Consider the following 12,091-nt stretch of genomic DNA (forward strand, 5'->3'; position numbering starts at 1 on the left):
ATAACAATAACTGGGTCGAAACCACAGTCGGTTCAATCATCCCAGTAGAGATTGGTTCAAGACTTAAGTCTAGAGGAGTTGTAAGCATGAAGGAATCCGATGATTATAGAAGGAGATGTGATCCCATTAAACTCGGGATAGACTATCGTGCTCTATATGGAAATCGTAACTAACTCACATTGAGGGTGGGAAAACCCTATGATCAGACGACTAATAGTGAGACTTGTGGATTGATCCAACGATTGACAGTAAGAGGCAAACCCTATATAAATCAAAGCATAACACGAAGAGAAGGTAACTGAATCGTTTCCATCCATTCTCACATTTCAATTAAGCTCTACAACTTGTTAGAGCTTTGTGGTGGTGCTCCTACTGACTTAGCCTTCGGAGGTGGCTTCTCGACCGCCCAGTCGTCCCACGTCTGACATTGTTTTGTAGGAATCCAAGGGCTGATCAATTTTTTGACGCATTAGATTTAAAAGCATAATTGTATTTCTTAGGTTTTTTATAAAATCAAATTTAAGTTTCAAACTTAGTTTTTGCATTTCTTTTATTTAATTGTTGTTAGTGTGTGGGACCCATGAGGTAAGGGTGGTAATGAAGCACCCATGAGTAAAGGAGGCCCTTCATGACCTTGGTTATGAGGCTCTTCATGACATTGGTCATGAGTCTTAAAGATCTTGATCATGGTGGTGTGGTGAGCTTACTTGAAGGGTGGAATTTACTTAAATTCTAACTCTTGACCATTAGTTCTCATTTCAACTTCATGACATTCATTGCCATTACCATGAGTGGGGTTAAGGTTATTGAATGGATTAAATCCAATTCATTGCCTTAAGAATCCTAAGGGGTGTAAGGTGTGGTTTGGGCCTATATAAACCCAACCCTTCTTTGCATGTGGTGTGGAATAGGGACACTCCTCACACTCACATTATTTGTGTTACGAAGTTAATTTCTTTCTTTGAATTTGTTTAAGTGTTGTGCTCTAGCTTTTGGCTCCTTGAAGGGACTAGAAGAACTACCTCATCTTCTAGTTGGAGGTTGCTTTATCTTGGAGGTAGCGGTGCGAAAAACCCTTGGTAGTAGGAGTGCATCAATTACCTTAAGGACATCACTCAAGGTGTGACTCAACCTCATTGGTCGGTGGTTTGTTCGGTTGCAACATCAAGCTCTCCGGATTGGCTAAGGATCTTCATCTTTTAATTGTGTTGCAATATCATTTTTTGTATTTTGTAGAATTTGTAATACGACTACCCCAACAGTATTTCTTTTGCCTCAAAGAAACCATCATGATCGAGCCAAGTGATCAGCTAGATTGGAGACTTTAGAGGTGGATAATCACTAGTCTCAATCCCTAAATGGAGAGTTAGATTGGGATGCATTCAAAAGACCCAAATTTTGGTTTGAGTAACCCTTTTCTTTCTTAATGTTTGGACTGCCGGTGGTGATCTATTTCACCCCAATTTTGTCTCCTTAATTGAGTGAGAACCAGTGAGGTTGGGTGTATAGGGTGCAATTGATATTTATGGGTTGAGTGTTTGGTTCCTGTGTATAAGTATAACATGAGTCAAAATTTTATATTTGTACCTTTTTCACTTTTAATTCAAATGACTTTTTAGCGGAAAAAAATGAAACCGTCGTGATCTTATAAAGCTTTTGAATTGAAGATAGAGATGCACCCAAAAAGAAAAAACAAAGAATTGAAGATAAAGAAAGAACTTGCTATTGTTGATGAGCCACTTGTGATAGATTAAGAAAGAAAATTTGAAATAGTAGATGTTTGGAAAGCATTTCTATTGTCTATGATACTGACCGGATCCTTCTTATTGTTTTCTTATTCTCGAAAGAGCTCTTAACTTGCATATACTTCCTGAAGGAAATTGTAATGCAACCCGCGTTTATGGTGCAGATAAAACTCGTGTTAGACTCACAGTTGAGAGGATCCAAGTCTTCTGCAACCCTACCTAGTTTGACGGAATTTATGACAATGATAGCAATTGAGATGACAGTGAATGGTAGGGAAAGGAAAGAAAGAAGAGAGTGAGCTTGGTTGAGCAATAAAGTTTGTTTTATTTAGACCCGGTCTGCTTAACTCGATCTGGTTCATTGTGAACCAAGATGGGTTTTAAGGGTTTGAATTCAAATATTAGAACTGAACATCCAATGGTGGAGTAAATGTATGGATAAGTGGCATGTGTAGTAATTCGCCTGCTAGATGGCTGCTTAGTTTTCGGCTACAAACGATTTAAACCTGAATCCTCTCATACGTTGAGTTGCATTACGTGATAATCTGGTGATTTCATCTGGATGCATTAAATGCATTATCGGACATGACGATTCCTACGCTTGCTGAAGGCAACCTAACGTTGTTTGTTTTTTAAAGTTGTGTATGACTACCACTTACGGGTGCAAGTCTGGCCCTAGTGGTCCTGACCCGTCCTGTCCTTTCCTGAGCCTAAATATGGTCTGAGCTCACAATTTTGGCCCTCAGAAAGTTGGGCCTTAGCAATCATGAGCCGCCTTGTTCTTTCTTGAGCCCGAATGGGCCTAGGTTTAAGATTGTGGCCCTGAGAGCGGGTTTGGGCCAACATATTTTGGCCTTAGGGCCAAGGGCGGGTCTGGGGTTACTATTTGTTCTATTTTGTCCCTAATTTGACTTTTGTCTCTAACTTTGATCATAATTTTGACCTTGATTTGACTTTGAGTCTTTGATCCTAACCTTGATGTTAGCCTTGATTCTAACCCTGATTTTATCCGTAACCTTAATCCTAAGTTTGGCCCTTTTTTACTCTAATCCTGATCTTGACTTGATTTTAGCCTTGATTTTATCCCTAACCTTGATCCTAATTTTGGTCCTGATCCTGGTCAAAACTTTCACCATAATGTTGAACTTCATACTAACCTTGATCCAAGCCTGATCTTGACCCTAGATCATTTTGATCCAATGAGTCCACTTAATTTTATATTATCTTTTGTTTATTTTACTGTTGTCATTTAGTAAAAATAATTGATTTTAACTCATAAAGAATAATGTGGTTCATACCATATCCGAGTTGCCATCTTGGTCAACACTACAGTATTCTGGATCTTTAAACTCTTGTAGCCCAGGCCACCTTTATATTTTGGACGACAAACTCTCTTCCCAGACACCAGTGAGTCTTCGTCTTCTCACCCAATGATCCCTAAAAGAAATTTGTTGATGCATTATTAATTGCTAATGGAGTGGTTTGGGTAGTTTGAAGCCTGTGTATTGGGATAATGTAAAGACAATATTCTTGGGGAGAACATCTTTCCTTGCATGTGATATAGTTTAAGTTTTCACCCCTCCAACTTTTAACCACTTTGTCATAAACCCAGTTGAAGTATTGTTTATTTGAAGCCCAATTTTAGGTGAATGCCTAAGCAATTTGTAGGGCCTTTAGAATATGACACTTTTAACCCTAGAAAACCACCTTCAGAACTTGATATGGGCATTAGGGCTGCAAAAAAAAGTTGAAGTTCTTAAGGTTGATGGCTTGCTCACTTGCCTTAAAATTCAGATCAAGACAAGCTTTGGGATACAAATTGCATTGGTGTTAGTATTGAAGGATGATTTTTGAATGTTGAAGTACAATATTTTTCTCTCTTCAATATGAGGTAGATACTTAAAAGCCCACCGGAATGGGTTATGTTTTTTACAATCGCCACACAATATTTCATTTTGCTCAACGGCAGCCCGTAGGAATCTTTCGATTTTCAAGGCGATTAAGATAGGGAGATCTTCTATCCTCCTATATTTTTGTTCTCTATGCAGAAGTGAGAGCACTCTCATCACATTTATAGGAGGCGTGAATCAGAAAAAAGTTGAATAGGGTTAAAATTGCAAGAGGTGGAGAAAGCTTATCTCACTTAGCTTTTGCCATTGTTCTTATTCTGTTTAGTCATTCTCCTCAGTAGGAAGCCAAAGATTTTAAGAAGTAATTCAAGAATATTTTAACAGGTTAGGTCAACAGTGAATATCATCAAGACCCTTACACACTACCCATGCACTTCTAGTAGTCTGAAAATAATTTTTTCTTCTCAATTCCATATCACACCCACAACATAACTGGACATATACTTGGGTGTTCCTTTGATCGGTGGAAAACTTAAGAAGAAACACTATGAAACATTGGTCCAGAGGGTGAACAACAGATTACAAGGCTGGCAAGCAAAATATTTGAGTGCAGTGGGAAAGTCGGTCTTAATTCAAGTAACATCATCAGCTATACATCACGCTTCATGTCTTGTTTCAAGCTTCTAAAGTCAACTTTGGAGGAATTGAAGAATGCAAGTAGGAATTTCTTTTGGTTTAATAGAGAAAAAAATTTGCTCCACAAAATCAGTTGAAACACAATTTGTCAATCAAAGAAATCTGAGGGCCTAAACGTCAAAAGAATGGAAATCATGACCATTAGCTCTCTTCTCTCAGAAGGCTTGAGTGTTCCTCTATCCCAATGTCATTTTGGGGAAGATTGATGAAGTAGAAATTCTTTTAAGATGTACACTTTTTGCAAGCAAAGGCAACTAACACCTCCTCACCTCCTCATGGGGATGGAGATCGTTCCAGGTAAGAGGTTTCATGAAACCAGACTTACTTCACTTGGTAGGTGATGATACTTCCATTAACCTGTGGATAATCCTTGAAAACCTGTAATAAACTCTCAACAAGCATCGTTGTTTTTAGCTCCAAATGCATCGATACAGATATCTTTTTGTCATAAAAAAAAGCAAACAAACTCATGGAATAAAGAGATCCTTAAAGATTGGTCGCCTCTGGAATTGGAAGAAGCAATCTCACAAATTCTTTTACCTCTTTTTGATAAACCTTATGAAATTAATATAGATTCTAACAGTGTCACACCCCACCCGCAGAATATCGGTCCCGCCTGACAATCCATGGGTGCGATTCACAATCATAAGATCCATGGTTTACCATCAATGATAATAAATGCACGCAATAATAATCAAGAGCAAGAATAATCCAAATAATTAAATAAAGGGGATTACATGAGTCCAATACTCAAAATAATGAATCAAAGAAATAGGAATAAATAATATGTTCCAAATTTATAGAGTTCAGCGGAAGCAAAAGTTAAACTAATTCAGTTTGATTCTTTTAGTTCTCTCGAGGGCAATGGTCTTTTCTTCAAATTTTGCAATAAAGGGAACCATCCAGCTTTCCTCCACTGACTTCTCAAAGTGGCGTGCTACCTGCCTCCTCCTACCATCAATGGGTGCTATAAGCGCACTTCAGGCATCCGCAGATCACTTCATGACATACATCTTCGTTTCCCATTGGCGCTTCCATAATCTCTTCACAGGGGTAATTCCAGTAATATGGAATTTCTCCTGATTCAGTATACCCATCTGTATAATATAATGCAACATACAAAAAGAAATGAGTTTTAAAGAACTCAATAAGGAAACACATCTCACATACATATCGGCAGTGTATCAGGGTAAGCACATATATGTGGAATAATATGCAAATATATGAATGCAGCTAGAGTCTAACTATACTAGTGTCTAATATGGTAGACATGCTTTAAGACTAACACTAGCCCTCCTCTGGGTAGGTCTAGTTACTCTGATCCTTCAAGGACTGGTTATCTCTGTTGGAATCCTAGGCAAGGGGTTCAGTCATCGTCAATCATCCATGGCTAGGGTTTAGGTCCACACTCTCTCACCACGACCATTTGCATAATTATTGGCGCATGTTAGGGTTTTAATCCAAATGCAAAGTCATACAGTGACATACTACATGTAGTCCAGATGCTTCTCCTATGGCACCAACTAACTCGGTTTAATATCCTTCTCTACGTAAGAATGAGAGTCCTCACGGTCTGACTACCTCTGTTGGACTCCATTCCCTAACCCTATGGTCATCCACATATTATTGAGGCGGATGCTCTCATGACCCCTCACGACTCCCAGCCGATCTTTGGATGTCCATAAACCTAACCCTAACATATGCAACCCTACCAATGTATGATCAACAGTGGACCATTGAATCTCTGCACAGACTGGCTACTCTTGTAGGATGAGACAGAGTTACATCACCATTGTCACAGGTCATCGGAGGCAGCTTCCCGACCAACGAGTAGACCTGCATTTGACTTTTGTAGGCCTCAGACGGTTGGACAATTTTCAGACGCATCAGAAGCAAACCCTATTTAAGTCTCGACTCATGGAGTAATTTAGAGAGGGATAATTGTTTATATATACTAACAAAATTTCACGTGCATATACACATGATTTTTGTTATTTTTTGAAATAATGTAAATATATAAATATTTTCTTTTAGGAGGAGAATAGATCAAGGATCAACCTTAAATTATCTCTTTTATTCTTCTTCTTCCCCGTTTTTTTTCACACTTTTTTAAAATTTTAAGCATTTATGAGTTGTTAAGTTGATTGATGTGATACTAAGAATGACAAAACGAGTCGGGATCAGCTCCCTGTCGCAGAAGCATAGAGTGCTCCCCAACGGCTTCCCAATCACAAAAGCCAGTGGGTCCCACTGGTGAAAAAAACAAATTTTGAAAGGAAAAAAAACTTATTTTTTCACCCGTGGGACCCATTGGCTTTTGTGGTTGGAAAACCGTCGCGGAGATGATCTTTATTCTGATAAAACTTCATCCCCCCACACCCAAAAAGATTCAAACTCCTCTTTAACCTCCCCTTTTTCTTTTTTTTGGTGGTAAACCCATTTTGCTCATATTATAAGGCATGTTATTCTTTTCACTTTTTCTAGAACGTGCTTAAGGTATGTTGTTTTTTTTGTTTTTTTTCTTCTAAAATGTGCTTTTTAATAAATAGGTAGAGGATGAAAATATTGCATATATCATCTACGAAGTCCACAACTTCTTCACTAAAAAGTAAAGATTTTATCAACCGAACCAACCTTACATTGGCATGTTATTGATCCCTACCGAACCCACTAGGATGTTAAAAAGCTTTATACGAGTAATAACAAATTATTTTCCAGAAAAAGAAAATAGCAAATTTATCTACAGTTGATACTACAAAGCTCTAATTCCTTTTTGAGTATGATACCTGGCGCCTGGCGGATATGGGTAGAACACGGTTTCCACCTTCGCGGAATATCCTGAACAGGGGAGGGGCATAAGGCATTATGAAGAGAGAGACTAATGGGAACCAACTGTATATTCTACTTAAAATAATTCCCCACTTGAAAATTAATAATAACAACATGAATACAACTTCCAAGCTGTCATCAGATTGAGAGTCAATGGTCGAACTATGAACACAAAGAATTTTTATTATTTAATAATCATATAGTTTACCCACAAATTTCTGTTTCCTCTGTTCATTTCTTTTATTTTATGGGAGTAGGGTTTACAAAGAGACAGGCCACATGGAAAGCCCCTCGGATTCCTTCCTTCCTTGTCGATCCACAATTTCCCCATTACACAAAATAACACCCCCACCGCCACCTTAGCCGTCCCGAGCAACCTTCTTCTCCTTTCCTTCTCTCTTCCAACAGTACCGTGAGCAACCAGAGAAGGATTACAGCTTAAAATAAAAAAATATAAAAAAATTAATACCTCTTTCTCTGTACTGTAAAAGGGTATTATTTATAGAAACAGCTAATGGACAGTGACTTCCCTCGCTCCTTCCCCCACTAATAAGCCTTTTCCTCCTCTTTTCTTCTTCTGATGATGATGCTGATGAATACTTAAACCCCCCCATCCACATGTAGATCTCACTCCCTCTGTCTCTTGTCTCTAGTCTCTTGGGGCGAAAGGAAAGATAAAATAAAAACCCAAAAAGAAAAAGAAAAAGAAAAGAAAACCATCCATGAATCCTAAGAATCTTGCATTCCCACCATTTTCTTTACATCTTTTCTACACCTGCTAATATAAGCCACCTGCAACATCAATTGACATTATTAATTAAACACTTCCTTAAGAGTTAAGATAAGATATTCATCTAATTCATTAAGTTACTTCTTCAATCTCTCACTTCTTTTCCTTTTTCCCATCTTTTGAGGGGACAAGACAAAATATGGATTTTTTTGGCTTTTGAAAGCACCATCCCACAGTCTACAGGTGCAAAGTCACCTGTCAATGCCAAGACAATCAACAGACTATTTCTTCCTTGGTTGCTGTGTTTATTTCACCATACTCTCGGGGGATGGTGGTTGTTCTTTCAAAAGCCTGGGTGTGTCAACAGATTAGTAATAACAAGAAAGACTAGAGTTTCATCCCATAACATACAAAAATCCCAGGGTTCCATAAACCCTAAAATGGTTGGTCAACATTCATCTATGGATAGATAAAGACTTCGTCCAAAAAAATTCATAAAACTGTAAGCAGTAGATAGAAAATACAAATTTAATTACCTTTCATTTTTACTGCTATTCAGGATAGATTTAAGGTTCTGGAGAGTATTCATTGGCATAGAGTGAAACGACCATGCTGACCAACGGCCCATAACATCTTACACGTTACTTCCAGCAGCTTTCCTGCAAGTAATTGAAATAAACTTTTCTGTCATGTATTTTACTTTTTTTTTTATTTTTTAAATCAACAAGAAATAGTAATCCTCATGAAACAGGAGAACTCCACGGACCAAATTAATTAACAATTGACTTATACTATTATCATAATTAACTCTTAACACAATTGAAGTAACAACCACCAGAGGGTTCTTTCTGAGTAGGTGAAAGCAACTTCCCTGCTACTTGTATTATTCTTATGCAATATTATTCATATCAAACAGAATCACACAATATTTATTTTTAAAAGATTACCTTCGGTTACAGGGTAATATAGAAATTAGCTTAGACACAGAATAGCATGCCAAATAATTGTAGAAGTATCCAGACAAAGATAAAGGGGAAGAAAAGTAAAAACAAACAAATCATCTTGAAGCTGTTAGGTTTGGAACAGTTGGCCATGATTGATCTTCCAAAATAAATATGCTTGGGCATCCACAGCTGGACTTTGTGGTGTCTGTTATTCCTCATTCATTATCTAAATATAAAAGCGCATATGCACATTTAATTACTAAACTAACCCTAAACCCACAATCCCCGTCAAAACCACAAAATATGAGAATTCACAACTCAGTTGCATCACAGAGTTGAAGCTGGAAACTTATACCGGTTATATAAAATCAGAGTAAAATTACTATCGCCTCTGATGAGATTAAGACAGAACTCAATTCAGTATTTGGTTATTAGGTTGGTAAAAGACAACTGGGCCTATCTATCCGCCATAGCTCAAATTACAGACCCTATCCCATCTCTGGCAAGTTCCTTCAGCATGCATTCCCTGCAATCCACCTAATTCATCTAGAATTTTACCCACCGCCACAGAGAAAAAAACTAATTCATCTAAAATCAGATACCAGGTCTCTCTTTGTCCATCTGAGTCTGATAACCAGCAAGGACATGGGGGTCATTTGATCCATCCATCCTAGCGGTATACAGCCGTGCAATGACTTGGGACAAATTACTAAAAGTCTAACCATAACGTAAGTTTCAAGGCATTACTGTAAAACCCCATCTGTCTTCTTCAATGATACAGGACACTTAAGTTTTCTCACCAGAAACCCAATTGTAGCTGTGATTGTGACGCACAGACTTGCCAACTTCCTACAGAGTCTTCCTCCCCCAATTTCTAATCCCCTCACGGGGACCAACAAAAGCGAACAAAGATGATGTGACCAAAAAAAAAAAAAAAAAAAAAACCTGGCTGACGACCTCACTGTGCACCGCCGGAATCCGGTAACTATCTCTTTTCTTAGGCGTTATCCCGTTAAATGAATGCCAAGAACAAGAATAAGAATAATTAGCACTAATAATGAGACAAAGAAAGAAAAAGAAAACGCACCTCTCCTGAGCTTAGCAGCAGATTTAGTGGTGGAAGTAGTACTGTGTTGGACCAATTTCGTTTCGGTTTTCGTCTTTTCTTCAAGGGGGAACAGAACACCATCAATACCCTGAACTGAAATTCGACCGTCGGTGTAGATATCGGGATCGAACAGATACGCTGATTCATCGCCATGCCCGAATTTGACAGACCCATCGGCCTCTTCGGCCACAACCTTGTGAGGTACCCGTAAAGTGTCGTATCTGATCTTGCCAAACCTCCTCACAGCATTGTACATACTCTCCTCCGTCTGATACTCTGGAATGAGATGGTAATATACGATCTGCTCCGGCGCACCTGGTTCACTCAACTGGTCCGTCGTCAGCTTCGACATAGCCTCGTCGTTCGGTGCCAAGACAGTCAGAACGTAACCCTCAGAGACTAATTTCCCCATTTCGGAAGCTAAAGAGGTCAGATTGACAAGAATATCGGCGAGTTCATTGTATCCACCATAATGCAGGAGGGTGTGGATGAAGTCCTTGACTTGAGCTTCGCCGTCAAACTTGTGGTGTGGGCCACCGGGACCAGGTGCCGGTGCCGGAGCTAGTGACGGACCCGGAGCCATTGCATCGTAGATCGGCAGAGCAGGCGGCGAACCTGCAGGAGCCGGCGATGCTGATTTCTTGAGACGGTGTGTTCTAGGGTCGACCTCCGGTGCTCCTTCAGGCTTAACTGCTGTAATTTGATTGAGATTCCTGCGGCGGTTGAAGTCTTCTTGGACAGATCGAGGGATTAAGAGCCGTTCGATCCCGTGAATGACACCATCTGGACGGATCACGGCGTCCGGATGGATGACCGCCGCGGTATCAACCTTCTTGTCGGAATCCTTGCAGGTGAGATGTACATGATCGTGTGCGAGAGTCCTGTGCTTGGCTGTCTTGGAAGCCTTGTGTGGCCACTCGTTGGATCCAATTCGTTTGGGGATAACGTGGAACATCAAAAGAGTTTGAAGAGATTTGAGATTACCAGGGGCAAGAAGAAATCTCTTGAACTCAGGGTCTAGATCTCGTTCCAGAGCTTCGTTCCTCGGAGCAAAAATGGTAACGTTATGTTTCCCGACTGCTTCCTCTAATGTCTGCAAAAGAAGAGCTTTCTCGACGAGTTCTGCGAGTTCCGTGTAATGTGAGTCGAGAAGAGCTACAAGAACGGAATTGGAGTTAATCTGAACTGCACTCGATGAATTAGAAGGCTTGGAAGTGGAAGCTGCCGAAGAATCCTGCAATGCAGCACAGCATCCAGCAACATATACGAGATAAAGCACGAAGAAGAGCTGAGAAACGCCATAGATTCGCAAATCCATGGCTATTGAGAGAGAGAACACCAGTTGAGTTGCAGAAATGGAATCAAACTCAAAGCTTTAAGCTTTTTCTTCTTTAAATATCGAATAGCTCCTCTTGTTAGGTGCTTCCCGAGTCTCTTCACAGTCTTTTTCTCTATTTCTCTCTCTCTCTCTCTAGTTGAGTCTCAGATTAATCTTTACTCTTTCCTTCCTTTCTTTCTTTCCCTTGCTGGCTCGTTCTTCCTCTTGTTTTTATTCTCTATATCTTATAATTATTTGTCAATGAGGGCGGATTTCAAGCAGATTATAAACTAGGGTTGGTGAAAGGTCGTGAGTTCCGTTTCAGATCCAAAGCTTCTTGAGCACTTTATTTTTTTTGGTAAATTGTCGAACACTTTATGAGACAGCTGGGAGTGAGAATGCCCTTTCTGACTCTTCCGAATTGACTTGTATGTTGTATGTCTTGTATCTCGCTGCGACAAAGAAACCGAGATGACAGTTTTGCCCTTTTCAACCGACGGGTTCAGTTCCGATTCAGGAACAGGGAGTACTGGCTCGGCGGGTGAGTGAGTGGTTTACAGGGTACCGTGTGGGGTCCAGCGATTCTCTGATCCTCTGGCGAGCGGTCGTCACTTGTGAATCAGAAGAATGGAAAGCTTAGCTGTTATTGTCTGATCATTGAAAAATAAAGCAAAAGCCTTGAAGAAAGTTTTTTTTTTTTTTGTTAAATTAAATTAAATAATTGAAGAAAGGAAAGAAAGAAAAAAAGGGAAGGAAGGGGTGAAGGGGACAAAAGAGCCAAGCTGACGGCGACAGCTCTCTTGCCGGAAGGTGGAGGGTCTTTCTCCGTCGGTTCAAGTTAACGTGTAAAGAAGAGGAGAGAAAAGAAAAG

General features: G+C 39.6%; 1 protein-coding gene across 1 annotated transcript; it reads right to left on the reverse strand.

The window, feature by feature from the left end:
• Positions 1-7,243: 7,243 nt before the first annotated feature.
• Positions 7,244-11,462, reverse strand: LOC149024512 (fasciclin-like arabinogalactan protein 16). The gene is made up of 3 exons (XM_089144749.1): positions 9,882-11,462; positions 8,387-8,509; positions 7,244-7,912 (listed from the first exon to the last, which is right to left on the reverse strand). The coding sequence occupies exons 1-2, from the start codon at positions 11,218-11,220 to the stop codon at positions 8,436-8,438; spliced, it is 1,413 nt and encodes a 470-aa protein (XP_089000875.1). The 5' UTR covers positions 11,221-11,462; the 3' UTR covers positions 7,244-7,912; positions 8,387-8,435.
• Between the last annotated feature and the right edge of the window lie 629 nt (positions 11,463-12,091).

Source organism: Hakea prostrata, chromosome 2 (genome assembly GCF_041222555.1).
Source record: "Hakea prostrata isolate BN-2017 chromosome 2, UWA_Hpros_2, whole genome shotgun sequence".
In the NCBI taxonomy this organism is placed as follows: Eukaryota; Viridiplantae; Streptophyta; class Magnoliopsida; order Proteales; family Proteaceae; genus Hakea; species Hakea prostrata.